This window comes from Anomaloglossus baeobatrachus, chromosome 1, assembly GCF_048569485.1.
Source record: "Anomaloglossus baeobatrachus isolate aAnoBae1 chromosome 1, aAnoBae1.hap1, whole genome shotgun sequence".
NCBI classification, from domain to species: Eukaryota; Metazoa; Chordata; class Amphibia; order Anura; family Aromobatidae; genus Anomaloglossus; species Anomaloglossus baeobatrachus.
In genome coordinates, this window is record NC_134353.1 from 345,241,206 (window position 1) to 345,263,635 (window position 22,430).

The following is a 22,430-nucleotide window of genomic DNA, read 5'->3' on the forward strand; positions in this document are numbered from 1 at the left end:
TCCCAATGGAGCGACAAAGAAGAAAGGATTTTGTAGGTGTTTGGTAATGGAGGTGTCTCATAGACGCCTGCTATGACTAATCTAGGACTTAGTGGCAGCTAATAACTCCTTATTACCTTGATTGCCACCACACCAGGGTAATCGGGTTGAGCCAGTTAGTCCCGGGACTGGCGCATCTAATGGATGCGCCAATTCCGGGCAGTTGCTGACACAGAGAGAGAGACACTCGGGAATGGTTGAAATAGTGCTGTGAAACCATACTCAAACCGTCACAGTGTGAATACACCTGTGGGTTAGCAGCGTTATTTCATGACAACATTGCAGTCAATGGGTGAAAAACGCTACTAAACCGGACTCATAATTGACACGCTGCATACTGTTTCTTCATCAAACATCAGACCGAAACCGTACAGAAATAAAGTGCAGTGTGGGCATAGCAAATAAAAAAAACATAGACTTTGCTGGCTTCATGAGAGACATGCATATTTTGATGCAGATTTAAATAGGAAAAAAAACGCATCAAAAACCATAGTGTGTGCACAGGGCCTAATTTCTCCTAATTCTGGATTACAAGGAGCTGAAGGGCAGAACTTGACTAAAAGATGAAGCTGCAATTTTTTTAAGACCCAGAAGTGAGAGAAGACTCCTGCTCCAGTGTATTTCAGTACTAGTTCTATAGAGCATGCACAGCATTAGTATATTCAATATGATGGGAACCACTCCAGCATGTTCATAGCACATTTCCAGTAATACCAATTATGAGAATATGCAACATTGCTTATGTTCAATGGAAAACTTGCACTTCATTAAGAAAGACCGTGGCTGTGAGGCTATTAAAACTGTGAAAACGCTACACTTACCTGCGTTATATTAGAAATGAAGATCTCCTTTGGCTCTTCCCCTGTGGTGTCCAAGACTTGAAATTCATCTCCAAAGTCACAAAACACATAGGAGCAAACGCCATAAGAATCTGAGCAGATAAACTAATAAAAGACCATGTGTTACAAAATCCTGACCTGTGAGACGACATCTCCCTATAGACACTTGTATGTATTCATTACCTTGACAGCTGGCTGCTGATCATGACAAAAGTTATTGATCCGCGTTCTTAGCGAAAGCCTTGCCTCGGTTAGTATTACGCACTAAAAGTTCAAACAAAATATAGAAGTTGGACATTTGTGTATGGCTCGAGTTTGGCAATGGTTGTGTTCAATCACAAAAATAATGGAAAAGGATTCACAATAAAGGCTCGCTCACAGCACCGTTTAACTCCGACAAGTGCCATTTGATGTCTTATTGGACTGCGCTCGGACCAATTGTATTTGTGGGGCAGTGCCGATTAGTGTTTTCTCTCATGCCAATTCGACAGGAGATAAAAAATGACAGCATGCTGCGATCTGCAGTGCAAATTGGATGACGTGCCCCCATTCAAGTCTATGGGAGCATGGCAATCATCGGACTGCACTCGGATTACATCAGATTTCTGCGAAGCCGCAGAATGGAGACGATGGAGACATTTTGTTCTCCATCAGTGTGCTCTGATTTGCTCATGAGAGGGAATTGGATAGCACCAATCTGACAATCCGATTATTAGTGTGACTATCATAATTGATACGATTCTCTTGCATGAGAGAATTAACACTTGAGACCCCAGACTAAAGGAAAAGTAACTTCTTTACCTGGTACTGCTTCAGGAATGACAGATCAGAAGACTCATCCAGAGGTATCGTTGAAGAGATTACTTGGACATAAGGGTTGAGCTCTTCAATATGCTGCAGGCATGCTTCAGCCCTGAAATTTTACACAAACATTTAACAAAATCTACATGGTGTTAATGTGCTTAGTAATGACAGCACTTTCTATGAATACCATGCCTTATAAACTCAACTCCATGACTAAAAGGACTCACTCAGTACTAACCTGTTTTTCTTATTTACGATATCATCTTCCCTGATAAAGAAATTAGTCCCAAGGTCCCATGTTTCACAAGGTCTTGTGTCATGGATTGTCAGTGCCTAATAGAAAAAAAGAACAGTTGTATATACCCAGCTCCAGAGGAAAAAATACAACACACAAAATGATAAAAATTAATCCACGTATTTGTTATTACCTTTATTCCAGCTAAAACAATGTTCTTGGCTAGAATGACAAAAGAACAAATAGGCAATGAAGTGATATTAGCTTTTAACTATTCAGCATTTCAGTGTATCTACAATTTAAAAAAAAAGGACAATTTTGAAATGTGAAAAATAAACAGTGAGCGGAACCAGCAGCAGTAATAAGATATGAAGGCAGCGGTGTTCCTGGACGTGATCTACGATAATGAGCTGGAGAAGATGAAGATGTAATGTATGGATGGGATGTGAGAAGGAGGAGGCTCCCGGCTGACGCCATCGTTGCATTTCCCTCTCTCCCACGATATGGTCACGGTGTGCGATTAGTGGTCATGGCAAGAGTAAGTCAAAGAATATCACTTATTATAGTACAGGTCTAAAAAGGATGGACATGGCTGAACAGAGGCTAAAGAAAGTCCAAAGTGAGTCTAATCTACAGAGTCCTACATTAGGGCCCAGATGTGCAGTCTGTTCAGGTATGATGTTCCCACAAACACGCTTCAGCTTTTCCTGCCAAAACACCACCACATCTTGAGAAGTTAGGGCTGACTAGTTATGCTGCCTTAACCCCTTCGGCTGTGCAACCTGGGTGTAGCCTCAATAATCCGAAATAGCAGAGAAGGTCAAGGCCAGGGCGTGACCTTCTCCATGCTGATCATCAATGCGAGAAGCAATTGCTGCGAGAAATATCTACCACCATACCCCTCACTGTGTCACAATACGTTCATTCTTTTGTGGTTATGTTCAAATACCCTTAAGCCCCCAGATAGACATATCGATGTCGTTAGCGAGATCGCTGAAACGTCACAGGTTTTGTGATGCAACAGCGACTTTGCTAGCGATCTCGCTACGTGTGACACATAGCAGTGACCGCGCCCCCGCTGCGATATCGCCGATCGTACCTGAACGTCCTGGTTCATTTTTTGATCCTTTGTGTCCCGCTGAACAACATGCATCACTATGTTTTTGCTTTGTCTTTTCAACGACCGTCAGAATAGCTGCTATGTGACAGGATCCCAACGACCGCCAAGGATCGCCGTATCGTTGCCGCGTCGTTACTTAGATCTGCCTGTTTGACAGCTCCCTAGCGACCATATAGCAACTTACCAGCAATTTTGACAAGGTCGTATTGTTGTCAAGATCGCTGGAACATCGCTACGTGTAACGGGACCTTAGAGTCCACGTTTGGCATTACTGTAGTCGTGAACGCCCACTTAATTTAAGGGATGCAGAAGCTGGGCCCAATACACTGTGCATTACAATGGCATGTTTCCAATTTTCACTCTACAACACCACCGACATGCTCATTTCTGGAAAACAAGCATAAAGTCCTAATAGTCACTGCGCCCATATTTGAATTCCCAGGTAATTTCCAATATGGGAGTCACATAAGGAAGGGTTTTGCTCCCAATGTCAAAAAGTGCTCCTTCACATGTGAACCCTAATGTGTAGCCAAACAGTATTGTCCAGCCACAGATGGGGTACAGCCATGCTTGCAAAAATTAGCGTAGCAAATTATACTATTTATTTTCCCCTATTACTAGTGATGAGTGAGCACTACCATGCTTGGGTGCTCGGTATGCATTATGCCATTGAGTCGCGCCCATCTGAGCACAATGGAGGTCAATGGGGGACTCCAACATTTTTCTGGAAGATTTCCCAGAAAAATGCTTGGGTCCCCCATTGATTTCTGTTATACTCAGGTACTCAAGTCACGTCTATCCAAGCATTCAAGTGCTGTTAATGATAACCAAGCAAGATACTGCTCTTTCATTACTACCTATTACCACTGTTAGCCCCTTCACGATATCTGATGTAACTGTATGTCTTGATCGGGAAGGAATTCCTGCAAAGCGACGTACTGTTATATGGCGTTCATGTGGGCACATAAGCTCTGGCTATCACAGCCAGGGTTGGTGGCCACACTGCCTTTGGCTGTTAAACCTGCTAAATTGCACAAATAATAGCAATTTAGGAAGCAAGGAGAGGGTTGGGGCTACTTCTCCCACCAAAGCGACTTAAATCGAGAGCTGACGATAGTCTTGTCAACCAAAGATCAAATAATAACTTTGGTTGGGCTTGCCAGCCACGGTGGACTGTTAGACCATCCAATATGCAGTACATAGCTGTTGGTCAAATGATTGTTTGGCCAGCAGCCATCTTGCCCAACTCCCCCATACGCAAGAGTGCTCGCTTTGCCGAGAGAGCTGATGTCAGACATCTCTTAGGGTATACGCACATGGTTTTTTGTTTGTTTTTTCAGGAAGTGTCAGGTGGGAAACCCACCTCAAACTCTAAATGCTGGAAAGAGTAAACATAAGTACTTTTATGTAAAAATGACTCGCTGTTCATAGATTTAGTCTGAACCTCTTTAGGTTTCCAAAAATGCCAATAGGTAAAAAGTAGTAGTAGGCAACTATAGTAGGATAGGCTCCCACGGTGCACCTTCCAACAGCCATGTCAACCTGTGGCAGCCCAACAGCACGCATGTTTTGCAGCAACACTGAGGTGTGAAATGGACTAAATATGAGAAATAAGTCAAAAAAGTACCCGAGCCATCATTAACCGTTAAAATGAAAAAGGTCAAGAACAAAATAGTTTTTGTTTAAATCAGGGGTTTTTTTTAAAATTCGCAGTTGTACAGTTTTCCCACTGGGGTCTTTCGTGATTTATGACCTGCCAGCAATACCAGTGTTTCATGTAGCGAGCTTGAGGTTACAACTCTATGAGAGCCTCATTCGGGCACAGAGCTTGTGACGCAACTTCTGGCCACTCAGACGTTACGGGCATAAGATGGCGCCGCAGGAACAGAGTGGCACCGACAAAGAATGAAGCCGCCAGAGGATCAGTATAAAACCAAGGGGCAGTGGACTTAGATTTACATCACCGCTCCAGAGCAGAAAATAAATATATCTAATATATAAAGCTGAATGTGTGTATGTGTGTATGTATGTGTGTATGTCCGGGATTGGCATCTGCACCGTCGCAGCTACAGCCACAAAATTTTGCACTCACACGTCTGAACCCTGAGAGCGTCATAAGCTATGTTTTGAGGGGAAATTTTAACCCCGCGCTTTACAGTTCGACAAAAAACCTGCCTCCATTTAAGCGAATGGAGCTGGGAGCCACAGTGCAGCCAGAACTTCAGAAGAATGCGCAGCCACACCCTTATATGGAATGTTGGCGTGTCACAATGCAGTCAGGGAAAGAGACAGACACAGACAAAGAGACAGACTGACAGGGAAAGAGAGGGAAAGAGAGAGACAGGTTATGAGACAGACACAGGTAAAGAGACAGACACAGGGAAAGTGACAGATATAGACAGACAGGGAAAGAGATTGAGACAGACGGAGAAAGAGACAGAGACAGAGACAGACAGGGAAAGATACAGACAAAGATAGAGAGAGACAGAGAGATATATACAGAGGGGGAGACAGATATTATAATTACATTTATATCTATTTGTTTTGTGGTTTTGTGTGCAGAATACATTTTTGTTAATACATTCTATTTTGTTAACAGCAGTTATTAACCCGGGCGAAGCCGGGTAGTACAGCTAGTATATAAAAAATTAAAAAGCCTCAGATGAATATCAAACATAAAGCAAAGGAGATAGATTGTTCTTACCTATCTCGACACCAAGTCCACCCATGCCACTGAGGAAAACGTGAGACTGGGCCATTTTCTGCATAGCTGTGTCACCAAGGACATATCTTTGCCGGCTACACAAAAAAAAAAAAAATGTAAAAAGTTAGAAAAATGAAATGTACACACACGGTCAAAATTGTTGGTAGCTCTTGTTTAATGAAAGAAAAACCCACATTCGTCACAGAAATAACTTGAATCTCACAAAAGTAATAATAAAAAAAATCTATGAAAATGAACAAATGAAAGTCAGACATTGCTTTTAAACCATGATTCCACAGAATTAAAAAAAATAAAACTCATGAAACAGGCCTGGACAGAAATTATGGTACCCCTGAAAATGTGACAAAAGGAACATCTTAACATGTTAAATCAAGGTGTTTCTACCAAGTAGCATCACAGGTGTCTAAAACCTTGTAATCAGTCAGTGCTCCCGTATATAGGGGTGCAGATACTCACTGTGCTGTTTGGTGACATTTTGTTTACCATACTCAACATGGACCAGAAGAAGCAAAGGAAAGAGAGTTGTCTCAGGAGATTAGAAAGAAAATTTATAGACAAGCATGTTAAAGGTAAAGGTTTTAAGACCATCTCCAAGCAGCTTGATGTTCCTGTGACTACAGTTGCACATATTATACAGAAATTTAAGATCCATGGTACTGTAGCCAACCTCCCTGGATATGGCTGCAGGAGGAAAATTGATGACAAATTAAAGAGACGGATAATACGAATGGTAACAAAAGACCCCAGAAAAACTTCTAAAGAGATTAAAGCTCAAGGAACATCAGTGTCAGATCGCACCATTTGTCATTGTTTGAGCCAAAGTAGACTTCATGGGAGACGACCAAAGAGGACACCATTGTTGATGAAGAAGAAAAAAAAAAAGCCAGACTGGAATTTGCCAAACTACATGTTGATACGCCACAAAGCGACAAACAATGAACTTTTTGGCAAGGCACATTGGCTTTATGTTCAGACGGAAAAATCAAGCACATCAAGAACACTGTCCCTACTGTGAAATATGGAGGAGGCTCAGTAATGTTCTGGGGCTGCTTTGCTGCATCTGGCACAGGGTGTCTTTGATCTGTCTAGGGTACAATAAAATCTCAAGACTATCAAGGGATACTAGAGAAATGTGCTGTCCAGTGTCAGAAAGCTTGGTCTCAGTCACAGGTCATGAGACTTGCAACAGGATAATGACCCAAAACACACAGATAAAAACGCCCAAGAATGGCTAAGAGGAAAACATTGGACTATTATTGAAGTGGCCTTCTATGAGCCCTGACCTAAATCCTATTGAGCATCTTCGGAAAGAGCTGAAACATGCCATTTGGAAAAGGCAACCTTCAAACACGAGACAACTGGAGCAGTTTGCTTTTGAGGAGTGACCAAAATACCTGTCGAGAGGTGCAGAAGTCTCTGACAGTTACAGGATTCGTTTGATTGCAGTGATTGCCAAAAAAGGTTGTGCAACAATATATTAAGTTAAGGAGGAGAGTGCCATCATTTCATTTCAGTCCAGGCCTATTTCATGAGCTTTATTTTTTAAATTTTATGGAAGCAGAAAAGCAATGTCTGACTTTCATTTGGTCATTTTCAAAGATTTTTTATTTATTACTTTTGTCAGATTCAAGTTATTTCTGTGACCATTGTGGGTTTTTCTTTCATTAAACGAGGGGTATCAACAATTTTGACCACATGTGTATATAGTATATAGCAGCATACTGGTGAAAGGACTGGGAGGAAGCAGTGGAAGTTTTACCCAGATGAGCAGAGCAAACTCATGAATATGCAGATTTTTTGTAAAAGGCCTATGGTTTAATACCACTGTGCATAACTTTCATGCACTCGTTTTATTTTGAACCCCCCCGAGAAATTCTAAGTGCAGTGAAATCATTAAAAACACAGAAATTTATCGTTCTTTTTCTGGTAATCAGTAGAGGTAGCTGAGTGAAGGCTTGTGTTTTGCTTTACGCAGTTAATCATACAGTTTTAAGATTTGATTGATCAGGTTTTTAGGGATCCAGCAATGCAATGTATTTTTTTTTTTTATTTGAACTGGGGAAAATTGAATTTCTATTATTTTTTAGCTTCCTTTGAGGAACTGAACCTGAGAGGGTCAATCACCTGCTGTGGGAACTCATTAGTGCTCCACAACGGATCAACAAGAGGTGGTGTTGATGGGCAGCATGGCACGCCTTAAAGGGACTGTCGGCATGGAATGACTGTTCGAACCAAGTATGGGCACTCGATGCATTATAGCATGGCCAAATATTTAAAGGCAGGCCACAAATGTGCATGTAATACAAAAAAAAAAAAAAAAGACAGTTTGCTCTCTGATAATGCTAAAGTGTGGAAACCATGAATGTGTGAACATGGACCTGCATTACTGCTAAGGAAAATCTAAGAAAAATTAGATATTTAGCATATATAAATGGCCCAGTTGCCCCTTCACGGCATATCTCCATGTTCACACATTCATGGTTTCCATACTTTATTATCAGAGTGAAAACTGTCTTTTTTGTATGTGATGTCATGTTCAGTTATGCACCTGTTCACACCTCAGTTTGGTGAGTGCCGTCAGTCTTTTTGTCTATATTAAGGTCATACCTTTTGACCGTGCATCCCTCCCCCACTTGCCACAGGTAATCTTATCCTATATAGCAGGTTCCTACTTGCCCATACACAGAAGGTTTTTAACCCAGAGAAAGGCTTCAGCATAGTATAGGTACCCAGTTACGAGATATGCCGTGAAGGGGCAACTGGGCAGATATACAAATGACCTTTTATATATGCTAAATATCTCATTTTTCTTAGATTTTCCTTAGCAGTAATGCAGGTCCATGTTCACACATTCATGGTTTCTATACTTTAGCATTATCAGAGTGCAAACTGTCCTTTTTTTGTATTTTATGTGATGTTCAGTTATGCACCTGTTCACACCTCAGTTTGGTGAGTGCAGTCAGTCTTTTTATCTACAAATGTGCATGTGTCTGCACAAACGGTTAGAAACAGACTCCATGAGGATGGCATGAGGGCCAGACGTCCACAGATGGGGATTGTGCGCACTGCCAAACACTGTGCAGGACGCTTGGCATTTGCTACAGAACACCAGGATGGCAAATACGCCACTGGCGCCCTGTGCTCTTCACAGAGGAAAGCAGGTTCACACTGAGCACATGTGACACATGCGACAGAGTCTGGAGACGCCATGGAGAGCGATCTGCTGCCTGCAATATCCTTCAGCATGACCAGTTTGGCAGTGGGTCAGTAATGGTGTGGGGTGGCATTTCTTTGGAGGGCCACACAGCCCTCCATGTTCTCGCCAGACGTAGCCTGACTGCCAGTAAGTAACGAGATAAGATCATCAGACCACTTGTGAGACCATATACTGGTGCGGTTGGCCCTGGGTTTCTCCTAATGCAGGACAATGCCAGACCTCCTGTGACTGTAGTGTGTCAGCAGTTCCTGCAAGATTATGGCATTGAAGCTATGGACTGGCCTGTCCATTCCCCAGACCTGAATCCGATAGAGCACATATGGGACATCATGTCTCGCTCCATCCACCAACATCACGTTGCACCACTGACTGTCCAGGAGTTGGCGGATGCTTTAGTCCCCGTCTCAGAGGAGATCCCTCAGAAGACCATCCGCAACCTCATCAGGAGAATGCCCAGGCGTTGTAGGGAGGTCATACAGGCACGTGGAGGCCACACACAATAGTGAGCCTCATTTTGACTTGTTTCCACTTTCATTTTGTGTGTGTCTTCAAATCTAGGCATCCATTGGTTAACACATTTGATTTTCATTGATTATTTTTGTGTGATTTTGTTGTCAGCACATTCAACTTTGTACAGAACAAAGTATTCAATGAGAATGTTTCATTCATTCAGATCTTGGATGTGTTATTTGAGTGTTCCCTTTCATTTTTTGAGCAGTGTACTTATATAGACCCATATTTCCGTGCATTTTTTTTTTTTTTTACATACTCTGCCATCTTGTGGTTATTGCAAGTATTGCACATTATTTATTCATCTTTGTTCTCATTGATTTATTCCCTTTTGGCACCTCTGTGCAGGCTCCATACATATTTTACACACACACATTTTTGTGCACCTATTTTCCTTGATGCAATTTGCATATATTTGTGTAGGTCTGTTATTTTTTGTGCACAGCTTTTTTTGGATCTGCTTTGAGGGACCTCTTTTATACACCTTGCTGTTTTAATAGTTTTAATAATTTTGAATAAAATCCATTGTTATATGTAGTTTCTTTGGCACAATACTTTGCTTTTGTAAAGGTTTACATTATTCGGAGCAGAGGCCACTATTCATTGCATAAATTATAGGGTTTGTGAAAGCGAGATTTAATGCATGTTGGCAGGGGGCGCGCTCTTTTGAGTCCTCATCAGGAAAGTCCACAACGCGATCGTGGGATAACGATAAAATGTCATAATAGCAAGGGGTCAGATGATGACCCATGTGTCAGTCATCTCCATACACCTCAAGGAGACTGTGGTTTCTGCTATATACAGCACTGCTGGGGCATTGCTGTATATAGAACAAGTGATCAAACTATTGCAGGTTCAGGTCCCCAAAGGGAACAATAAAGTAAAAAGTAGGAAAGAAGGGAATTTTGTTTACTTACCGTAAATTCCTTTTCTTCTAGCTCCAATTGGGAGACCCAGACAATTGGGTGTATAGCTTCTGCCTCCGGAGGCCACACAAAGTATTACACTTAAAAGTGTAAAGCCCCTCCCCTTCTGCCTATACACCCCCCGTGCATCACGGGCTCCTCAGTTTTGGTGCAAAAGCAAGAAGGAGGAAAAGTTATAAATTGGTTTAAAGTAAATTCAATCCGAAGGAATTTCGGAGAACTGAAACCATTCAACATGAACAACATGTGTACACAAAGAACAACAGCCCGAAGGGAACAGGGGCGGGTGCTGGGTCTCCCAATTGGAGCTAGAAGAAAAGGATTTTACGGTAAGTAAACAAAATTCCCTTCTTCTTTGTCGCTCCATTGGGAGACCCAGACAATTGGGACGTCCAAAAGCAGTCCCTGGGTGGGTAAAATAATACCTCGTAATAGAGCCGTAAAACGGCCCTTTCCTACAGGTGGGCAACCGCCGCCTGAAGGACTTGCCTACCTAGGCTGGCATCCGCCGAAGCATAGGTATGCACCTGATAGTGTTTCGTGAAAGTGTGCAGGCTCGACCAGGTAGCCGCCTGACACACCTGCTGAGCCGTAGCCTGGTGCCGCAAAGCCCAGGACGCACCCACGGCTCTGGTAGAATGGGCTTTCAGCCCTGAGGGAACCGGAAGCCCAGAAGATCGGTAAGCTTCGAGAATTGGTTCCTTGATCCACCGAGCCAGGGTTGATTTGGAAGCCTGTGACCCTTTACGCTGGCCAGCGACAAGGACAAAGAGTGCATCCGAGCGGCGCAGGGGCGCCGTACGAGAAATGTAGAGTCTGAGTGCTCTCACCAGATCTAACAAGTGCAAGTCCTTTTCACACTGGTGAACTGGATGAGGACAAAAAGAGGGTAAGGAGATATCCTGATTGAGATGAAAGGGGGATACCACCTTAGGGAGAAATTCCGGAACCGGACGCAGAACCACCTTGTCCTGGTGAAACACCAGGAAAGGGGCTTTGCATGACAGCGCCGCTAGCTCAGACACTCTCCGAAGTGATGTGACTGCTACCAGGAAGACCACTTTCTGCGAAAGGCGTGAGAGAGAAATATCCCTCATTGGCTCGAAAGGTGGTTTCTGAAGAGCCATCAGCACCCTGTTCAGATCCCAGGGTTCTAACGGCCGCTTGTAAGGAGGGACTATGTGACAAACCCCCTGCAGGAACGTGCGTACCTTTGGAAGTCTGGCCAGGCGCTTCTGAAAAAACACAGAGAGCGCTGAGACTTGTCCCTTAAGAGAGCCGAGCGACAACCCTTTTTTCAATCCGGATTGAAGGAAGGAAAGAAAAGTGGGCAAGGCAAATGGCCAGGGAGAAAAACCCTGATCAGAGCACCAAGATAGGAATATCCTCCACGTCCTGTGGTAGATCTTGGCGGACGTTGGTTTCCTAGCCTGTCTCATAGTGGCAATGACCTCTTGAGATAACCCTGAAGACGCTAGGATCCAGGACTCAATGGCCACACAGTCAGGTTGAGGGCCGCAGAATTCAGATGGAAAAACGGCCCTTGAGACAGCAAGTCTGGTCGGTCTGGTAGTGCCCACGGTTGGCCCACCGTGAGATGCCACAGATCCGGGTACCACGACCTCCTCGGCCAGTCTGGAGCGACGAGTATGGCGCGGTGGCAGTCGGACCTGATCTTGCGTAACACTCTGGGCAACAGCGCCAGAGGAGGAAACACATAAGGGAGTTGAAACTGCGACCAATCCTGAACTAAGGCGTCTGCCGCCAGAGCTCTGGGATCTTGAGACCGTGCCATGAATGTTGGGACCTTGTTGTTGTGCAGGGACGCCATTAGGTCGACGTCCGGCATCCCCCAGCGGCAACAGATCTCCTGAAACACGTCCGGGTGAAGGGACCATTCCCCTGCGTCCATGCCCTGGCGACTGAGAAAGTCTGCTTCCCAGTTTTCTACGCCCGGGATGTGAACTGCGGATATGGTGGAGGCCATGGCTTCCACCCACATCAGAATCCGCCGGACTTCCTGGAAGGCTTGCCGACTGTGTGTTCCCCCTTGGTGGTTGATGTATGCCACCGCTGTGGAGTTGTCCGACTGAATTCGGATCTGCTTGCCTTCCAGCCACGGCTGGAACGCCTTTAGGGCAAGATACACTGCCCTTATCTCCAGAACATTGATCTGAAGGGAGGACTCTGTCGGAGTCCAGGTTCCCTGAGCCCTGTGGTGGAGAAAGACCGCTCCCCACCCTGACAGGCTCGCGTCCGTCGTGACCACAGCCCATGATGGGGGAAGGAAGGATTTCCCCTTCGACAGAGAATTGGGGAGAAGCCACCACTGAAGGGAAGCCTTGGCTGCCCGTGAAAGGGAGACGTTCCTGTCGAGGGACGTCGACTTCCCGTCCCATTTGCGGAGAATGTCCCATTGAAGTGGACGCAGATGAAACTGCGCAAAAGGAACTGCCTCCATTGCTGCTACCATCTTCCCTAGGAAGTGCATGAGGCGCCTCAGGGGGTGTGACTGGCCTTGAAGGAGAGATTGCACCCCTGTCTGTAGTGAACGCTGTTTGTCCAGCGGAAGCTTCACTATCGCTGAGAGAGTATGAAACTCCATGCCAAGATATGTCAGTGATTGGGCCGGTGTCAGATTTGACTTTGGAAAATTGATGATCCACCCGAAACTCTGGAGAGTCTCCAGAGCAATGTTCAGGCTGTGTTGGCATGCCACTTGAGAGGGTGCCTTGACCAGCAGATCGTCTAAGTAAGGGATCACCGAGTGTCCCTGAGAGTGTAGGACTGCTACCACTGCTGCCATGACCTTGGTGAAGACCCGTGGGGCTGTCGCCAGGCCGAAAGGCAGTGCCACGAACTGAAGGTGTTCGTCTCCTATGGCGAAACGCAGGAAGCGCTGATGCTCTGGTGCAATCGGTACGTGGAGATAAGCATCTTTGATGTCGATTGATGCCAGGAAGTCTCCTTGGGACATTGAGGCGATGACGGAGCGGAGCGATTCCATCCGGAACCGCCTGGTTTTTACGTGTTTGTTGAGCAGTTTTAGGTCCAGAACAGGACGGAAGGACCCGTCCTTTTTCGGTACCACAAACAAGTTGGAGTAAAAACCGTGACCCTGTTGCTGAAGAGGAACAGTGATCACCACTCCTTCCGCCTTCAGAGTGCACACCGCCTGAAGAAGAGCATCGGCTCTCTCGGGGGGCGGAGATGTTCTGAAAAATCGAGTCGGAGGACGAGAGCTGAACTCTATCCTGTAACCGTGGGATAGAATGTCTCTCACCCATCGGTCTTTTACCTGTGGCAGCCAGGCGTCGCAAAAGCGGGAAAGCCTGCCACCGACCGAGGATGCGGTGTGAGGAGGCCGAGAGTCATGAGGAGGCCGCCTTGGGAGCGGTTCCTCCGGCGGTCTTTTTAGGACGTGACTTAGACCGCCATGAATCGGAGTTCCTCTGATCCTTTTGAGGCCTTTTGGACGAGGAGAACTGAGACCTTCCCGCGGGCCGAAAGGACCGAAACCTCGATTGTACCTTCCGTGGTTGAGGTCTGTTTGGTTTGGACTGGGGTAAGGATGAGTCCTTTCCCTTGGATTGTTTAATGATTTCATCCAATCGCTCACCAAACAGGCGGTCGCCAGAAAATGGCAAACCGGTTAAGAACTTTTTTGGAAGCGGAGTCTGCCTTCCATTCACGTAGCCACATGGCCCTGCGGACTGCCACCGAATTGGCGGATGCTACCGCCGTACGGCTCGTAGAGTCCAGGACAGCATTAATGGCGTAGGACGCAAACGCCGACGCCTGAGAGGTTAAGGACACCACTTGCGGAGCAGATGTACGTGTGACTGCATTAATCTGCGCATGACAAGCTGAGATAGCTTGGAGTGCCCAGACGGCTGCGAATGCTGGAGCAAAAGACGCGCCGATAGCTTCATAGATGGATTTCAACCATAGCTCCATCTGTCTGTCAGTGGCATCCTTGAGTGAAGCCCCATCTTCCACTGCAACTATGGATCTAGCCGCCAGTCTGGAGACAGGAGGATCCACCTTAGGACACTGAGCCCAGCCCTTGACAACGTCAGGGGGGAAGGGATAACGTGTATCCTTAAGGCGCTTGGAAAAACGCTTATCTGGACAAGCTCGGTGTTTCTGGACTGCCTCTCTGAAGTCAGAGTGATCCAGAAACATACTCAATGTACGCTTGGGAGACCTGAAACGGAATTTCTCCTGCTGAGAAGCTGACTCCTCAATTGTAGGAGCTGGTGGAGAAATATCCAACACCTGATTGATGGTTGCTATAAGGTCATTCACTATGGTGTCACCATCAGGTGTATCCAGGTTGAGAGCGGTCTCAGGATCAGAATCCTGATCTGCTACCTCCGCTTCATCATCCAGAGAGTCCTCCTGCTGAGACCCTGAATAGTGTGATGAAGTCGAGTGAATTTCCCAGCGAGCCCGCTTAGGCGGCCTGGGACTGCGGTCCATGTCAGAGACCACACCCCAGGATCCATGGGTCACCCCAGGAGCACTTTGCTGCTCCAATTGAGGGGGGCCCGAGGTCAATGATTGAACAGTGCCCGGGGCCAGAGTCACCGGTCTGGACTGTAAGGCTTCAAGTATCCTAGCAGACCATTTATCCATACTCTCAGACAGTTTGTCAGCAAATACTGCAAACTCCGTCCCTGTCACCTGGACAGTGGTAGCAGGTGGTTCCACCTGGGCCACCAGTAGCAGAGGCTCCGGCTGAGTAAGTGCCACAGGGGCCGAGCATTGCACACAATGAGGGTCAGTGGAACCTGCCGGTAGTATAGCCGCACATGAGGTACAGGTTGCAAAGTAAGCCTGTGCTTTGGCACCCTTGCTTTTTGCGGACGACATGCTGTTGTCTCCTCTGAGTACAATCCAGGAGGGTATATAGCCAAAAATCAACAGTGCGACCGTACAGTGTAAATGTATAGCATATAAGCATATATATATATATATATGTACACTCCGGCACTCAGTGGGGCCAGCACCTCAGGTGCTGCTTACCGACCGCTAAAAAGCGGTTGTGTGATCACCAGATTCCCTGCCTGAGCCTCCCAGAGCCTGTTGTCTCTCCTCTCCAGCGTTAGAAGTGCTGACAGGAATGGCTGCCGGCGTTCTGTGGGGAGGAGGGGGCCGTGGGCGTGCTCTAGAAAGTGCGGGAATCTGGAGCCCCACTGTGCTGAATGAGGGGGGAGGAGGATACAAAGTATGCTCCAGCCCTCAGCGCTGACGTCCTGTACAGCGTCCCGCCCTTCCCCTGACTGGCAGGCCTGGGGGCGGGAATATGCGATACTAGGCCGCAAAAGCCGGGGACTAAAGTTATAAGCGCGGCCGGCATATAAGCGCGGCCGGCGCGGTAGTCCCCGGCGCACTAACACACCCAGCAGTGCTGCAGTGTATATGGCACAAGCGCTCCATGCGCGGTCCCCACGGGGACACAGAGTACCTCAAAGTAGCAGGGCCTTGTCCCTGACGATACCCGGCTCCTGTCCAGCAGATTCCCCAGGGGCTGCGGAGGGAGCACGGTCCCCTGTGCCTGGAGACCGATTAGGATCCCACTTCACCCAGAGCCCATTAAGGGATGGGGAAGGAAAACAGCATGTGGCTCCTGCCTATGTACCCGCAATGGGTACCTCAACCTTAACAACACCGCCGACTAGAGTGGGGTGAGAAGGGAGCATGCTGGGGGCCCTGTTATGGGCCCTCTTTTCTTCCATCCGACATAGTCAGCAGCTGCTGCTGACTAAGATGTGGAGCTATGCGTGGATGTCAGCCTCCTTCGCACAAAGCATAAAAACTGAGGAGCCCGTGATGCACGGGGGGTGTATAGGCAGAAGGGGAGGGGCTTTACACTTTTAAGTGTAATACTTTGTGTGGCCTCCGGAGGCAGAAGCTATACACCCAATTGTCTGGGTCTCCCAATGGAGCGACAAAGAAAAAAAGAATATGAAAAATTATAAAATATTAAAAATAATCCCTCTTTTTAACCCCTTCACGACCGCGGGCCGTAAAATTACGTCCTATTTTAACGTGACTTAACGACCAGGGACGTAATTTTACGGCCTAAACTTCATTTGATTGCCGTGGCCATAGCAACGGCTTTCAAATGATGTCCCCTGCTGTTTCTTACAGCAGGGGACCTTTGCTTGACCCCAGGGGGGGTGGCATCGCCACCCCCTATCGACGATCGATGTGATTGGCTGTTCAAATCTGAACCGCCAACCACATCGATCGCACTAATTTCGGCAAAAATAATGCCCGAATTAGTGCGATCCTGTGAGATCCAGCTATGAGATGCCGCAGCTGCTGCAGCATATCATAGGTGGACCTCAAACATGCCGCCCCCAGCCCCTGCAGCACTGATTGGAGCGATCGTGCTATGACGCGCAATCGCTCCAATCAGTGTGCAGTGGGGCGGTCTGATCTGCCGGTGGCCGCCCTCCCCAGGCCTGTGCTGCTCTGGGGACCCTCCCCCAACATGGCTGCAGCGTGGAGTGGCTGGTACTTTTGGTACCACGCCACCGCTGCTGCCGCCGCAGACGCCGCCTCTGCTGTCACCGCGCCAGCTCCAAAGGTAAGTATTGCGCTCCGGCGATGGCCCCTGCGCGCTCCCGTGAAGGCCCCTGCGCGCTCCCGTGAAGGCCCCTGCCCGTGCCCCCCCCCCGATCTGCCCCCCTACGCCCCGATCTGCCCCCCTACGCCCCGATCTGCCCCCCCCGCATCCCGATCTGCTACCACCGCTGCTGCTGCAAAGTGAGTACTGTGCTCACTTTGCAGCCCGTGCGCGCTCCCGTGGTGCCCCTGCGCGCTGCCGTGATAGCCCCTGCCGTGCCCCCCCCCGCGATCTGCTCCCCCCAACCACCCCCCCCCCCCCCGACATCCCGATCCGCTCCCCCTGCGATCTGACTGCCTCCCCCATTATTTCTATTCTGCTTCTGCAGCTCCCTCTCCGGTCTCCCCCTCTGCTCTCCCCCCCTCTCCCTCTGCTCTCCCCCCCTCCCCCTCTGCTCTCCCCCTCTGCTCTCCCCCCTCCCCCTCTGCTCTCACCCCCCCCTCTCCCCCTCTGCTCTCCCCCGACGTCCTCTTACCTGTCTTCACCGGCCTGATCACATCTGCGTCCATCGCTGGGTCCTTCCTGGGCATTCTGCTGATCTGCCTGCTGCTCCTGTAAAGCTGTCCATCTCTCTGCCATCTGTTCCTCTGCAGCTCTTCTGGTCAGTGATCCTCCTGCTAGTCCTCTGGGTACTGTGAGTATAACTTTTTTTTTTTTTTCCGTATCCCCTGTCCATTTTTACACCTCATCCGTCCGTGCGTCCCGCCAAGCGCTGATCAGGGATGCAGATAACGGATCGGCATCCATGGTCAATTTTTGGCGTGACTTTTTTTTCCGTATCCCCGACGCTTTTTGTATCGCATCCGTCCGTGCGTCCCGCCAAGCGCTGATCAGGGATGCAGATAACGGATCGGCATCCATGGTCAATTTTTGGCGTGACTTTTTTTTCCGTATTCACGACGCTTTTTGTATCGCATCCGTCCGTGCGTCCCGCCGAGCGCTGATCAGGGATGCAGATAACGGATCGGCATCCCTGCTCAATTTTTGGCGTGACTTTTTTCCGTATTCGCGACGCTTTTTGTATCGCATCCGTCCGTGCGTCCCGCCGAGCGCTGATTAGGGATGCAGATAACGGATCGGCATCCCTGCTCAATTTTTGGCGTGACTTTTTTCCGTATTCGCGACGCTTTTTGTATCGCATCCGTCCGTGCGTCCCGCCGAGCGCAGATCAGGGATGCAGATAACGGATCGGCATCCCTGCTCAATTTTTGGCGTGACTTTTTTTTCCGTATCCCCGACGCTTTTTGTATCGCGTCCGTCCGTGCGTCCCGCCGAGCGCTGATCAGGGATGCAGATAACGGATCGGCATCCCTGCTCAATTTTTGGCGTGACTTTTTTCCGTATTCGCGACGCTTTTTGTATCGCATCCGTCCGTGCGTCCCGCCAAGCGCTGATCAGGGATGCACATAACGTATCTGCATCCATGGTCAATTTTTGGCGTGACTTTTTTTTTTTACGTATCCCCGACGCTTTTTTTTATCGCATCCGACCGTGCGTCCTGCAGCGGCCGATCAGTGCACTGCGTTTGAAAAGTCAAATGGCGCTCCTTCTCTTCTGAGCCCCGCCATGCGCTCAAACAATTACTTTCCACCACATATGAGGTATCTGCGTACTCAGGAGAAAATGCACAATACATTTTATGGTGCATTTTTTCCTGTTACCCTTGTGAAAAAAAAAGCTACCTAGTTGAAGCAACCATTTTGTGGTAAAAAAAAAAAAAAATTCTTTTCACGGCTCAACGCTATAAACTTCTGTGAAGCCCCCAGGTGTTCAAAGTGCTCACCAAACATCTAGAAAAAATATTTGAGGGCTCTAGTTTCCAAAATGGTGTCACTTGTGGGGGAGCTCCACTGTTTAGGCACCATAGGGGGTCTCCAAACGTGACATGGCGTCCGCTAATGATTCCAACCAATTTTGCTGTCAAATGGCGCTCCTTCTCTTCTTAGCCCCGCCATGCGCCCAAACAATTACTTTCCACCACATATGAGGTATCTGCGTACTCAGGAGAAAATGCACAATACATTTTATGGTGCATTTTTTCCTGATAGCCTTGTGAAAAAAAAAGCTACCTAGTTGAAGCAACCGTTTTGTGGTAAAAAATTTTTTTTTTCTTTTCACGGCTCAACGCTATAAACTTCTGTGAAGCCCCCAGGTGTTCAAAGTGCTCACCAAACATCTAGAAAAATTATTTGAGGGCTCTAGTTTCCAAAATGGTGTCACTTGTGGGGGAGCTCCACTGTTTAGGCACCATAGGGGGTCTCCAAACGTGACATGGTGTCCGCTAATGATTCCAACCAATTTTGCTGTCAAATGGCGCTCCTTCTCTTCTGAGCCCCGCCATGCGCCCAAACAATTACTTTCCACCACATATGAGGTATCTGCGTACTCAGGAGAAAATGCACAATACATTTTATGGTGCATTTTTTCCTGTTACCCTTGTGAAAAAAAAAGCTACCTAGTTGAAGCAACCGTTTTGTGGTAAAAAAATTTTTTTTCTTTTCACGGCTCAACGCTATAAACTTTTGTGAAGCCCCCAGGGGTTCAAAGTGCTCACCAAACATCTAGAAAAATTATTTGAGGCCTCTAGTTTCCAAAATGGGGTCACTTGTGGGGGAGCTCCATTGTTTAGGCACCTCAGGGGGTCTTCAAACCCGACATGGCGTCCGCTAACAGGTGCAGCTAATTTTGCACTCAAAAATTCAAATGGCGCTCCTTGCCTTCCGAGCACTGCTGTGTGTCCAAACATTTGATTTCCACCACATATGAGGTATCTGCGTACTCAGGAGAAAATGCACAATACATTTTATGGTGCATTTTTTCCTGTTACCCTTGTGAAAAAAAAAGCTACCTAGTTGAAGCAACCGTTTTGTGGTAAAAAAATTTTTTTTTCTTTTCACGGCTCAACGCTATAAACTTTTGTGAAGCCCCCAGGGGTTCAAAGTGCTCACCAAACATCTAGAAAAATTATTTGAGGCCTCTAGTTTCCAAAATGGGGTCACTTATGGGGGAGCTCCATTGTTTAGGCACCTCAGGGGGTCTTCAAACCCGACATGGCGTCCGCTAATGAGTGCAGCTAATTTTGCGTTCAAAAATTCAAATGGCGCTCCTTCCCTTCCGAGCTCTGCCGTGCGCCCAAACAATTGATTTTTACCACATATGGGGTATCAGCGTACTCCGGAGAACATGCACAATAAATTGTATTGTGTACTTTCTCTTTTCTCCCTTGTAAAAATGAAAATTTTATGGCTAAAGTAACATTTTTGTGTTAAAAAGTAAAATTTTCATTTTTTCCTTCCACATTGCTTTGGTTCCTGTGAAGCACCTAAAGGGTTAATAAACTTATTGGATGTGGTTTTGAGCAGTGTGAGGGGTGTAGTTTTTAGAATGGGGTCACTTTTGGGTATTTTCTGTCACCTCGGCCTCTCAAAGTCACTTCAAATGTGATGTGGTCCCTAAAAAAATTATTTTGTAAATTTTGTTGGAAAAATGAGAATTTGCTGATGACCTTTGACCCCTTCTAACTTCCTAACGGAAAAAAAATTTGTTTCGAAAATTGCGCTGATGTAAAGTAGACATGTGGGAAATGTTATTTAGTAACTATTTTGTGTGACATATCTCTCAGATTTATGGGCATAAATTTTCAAAGTTTGAAATTTGCGAAATTTTCAAAATTTTCGCCAAATTTCCTAAATTTTCACAAATAAACGCAAAAAATATCGGCCTAAATTTACCACTGACATGAAGTACAATATGTCACGAAAAAACAATGTCAGAATCGCCAGGATCCGTTGAAGCGTTCCAGAGTTATAACCTGTCAAAGTGACACTGGTCAGAATTGCAAAAAATGGCCCGGTCATTAGGGTGTTTTAGTGGCCGGGGGTGAAGGGGTTAAACTTAATCTGATCAGTAAACGGCGTAATGAAACAAGCCAGAAATGCAGTTTTTTGACTGTCGCAATAGCACATATGATATGATAACAGGCAATCAAAACAAGATTATATAATTTTATATATATAACAAACCAATAAAAACATAAGCTTGAGTCTTAAAAAACAAGCCTTCACACAGCCCCACATCCCAAAAATTGAAAACATTACAACATTCGATAATTTATTTTTTTTCATCCTTTTTCCAAGCTTCAGAATTTTTTTCCACCGGTTAAATAAAACAAAAAACATACATGTTTGGTATCGACGTAATTGTACAGATCTGAGGAATCATACTGCCAGGTCAGATTTATGGCAAAATAAAAACTGTACAAAAAATACCCCCAAACAAACAATTCCAAAATTTCCCTTTTTGGCTATAATGCCACACATCCAATTTTTTTTCCAGCTTAACATAACATCAAATGATAAAATGAATGAGGTCATTCAAAAGTACAACTCATCCCGCAAAAAACAAGCCCTCACATGGCCATACAGAGGGAAAAAATAAAAATAAAAATAAATTATGGGTCATGGAATAAGGGGAAGGAAAATAAAAAAATTCTAGTTCCTTATGGGGTTAAAAGGGGTTTGTCAGGACGTGTCAATGTCCACAATCACCTGTTGAAACAGGCTTTTATTTTCTGCTCAGATATAATTTGATAATTTGCATCTTGTTATTCATTTATTTCAGGTTCCTTTTTCATTTAAAGGGAACCTGTCATCAGAAATTTAGCTTTAAACCTAAAAGTGTCCCCCTCTGCAGCTCCTGGGCTGCATTCTAGCAAGCTTCCTGTACTTTTTGTGGCCCCTTTTAAACCAAATTAAATACTTTATAAACTTGTACCTTTTGCTATGTAAATTTTGTAAATCGTCCATGGGGGCGGGCTCTCTGCTGACCGTTGCTGTTCCTTCAGCAGATTTACGCCACCCCCCAACGCTGAATTTCATATCTCAGGACGCCGTCCCTGGGCACCCGTGGTCCCGCGCATGCACTGTGCGAATGTAGCGGGACTGTGCACTGTGTGCACGTGTGACCGCTGGTCACGTTTTGCGCAGGCACAAGGTTATGGGCGGCGCTGTGATTGTCCTCAGCAAGTGCCGCCCATAACCTCGTCACCGTACTTTCCCCTCTTCCTCCAGCGTTCTGCGCAAGCGCTTGCTGGCCAGATGACCCGACGTCACCTCTTTCCCATCTTGCCCTGCTGCAGGGTAAGATAGGAAGGAGGTGACGTCGGGTCATTTTTCCGGTGAGCGCTTGTGCAGAACGCTGGAGGAAGAGGGGAAAGCGCGTCCACGAGTTTATGGGCGGGCACTTGCGATGCAATCACAGCGCCGCCCATAACCTCGTGCTTGTGACACACGTCACCAGCGATCCTGGCGTGGGCGGCACCTCGGGCGCAGTGGGCGGCGTCCTGATGGATGAAATGGAGCGTGGGGGGACGGCGTCAA

The 22,430-nt window shown here is 46.7% G+C and overlaps 1 protein-coding gene across 1 annotated transcript in view; it reads right to left on the bottom strand.

The window, feature by feature from the left end:
- UBA6 (ubiquitin like modifier activating enzyme 6) overlaps nt 1–22,430 on the bottom strand; it is a 253,385-nt gene that overhangs the window by 225,672 nt on the left and 5,283 nt on the right. Inside the window, exons 3-8 of the mRNA XM_075341882.1 lie at nt 5,742–5,836; nt 2,111–2,139; nt 1,921–2,015; nt 1,680–1,791; nt 1,062–1,142; nt 861–983 (exon numbers count right to left, since the gene is read on the bottom strand). Of these exons, the coding sequence (XP_075197997.1) occupies nt 861–983; nt 1,062–1,142; nt 1,680–1,791; nt 1,921–2,015; nt 2,111–2,139; nt 5,742–5,836 (535 nt within the window). The remainder of the gene's footprint in view (nt 1–860; nt 984–1,061; nt 1,143–1,679; nt 1,792–1,920; nt 2,016–2,110; nt 2,140–5,741; nt 5,837–22,430) is intronic.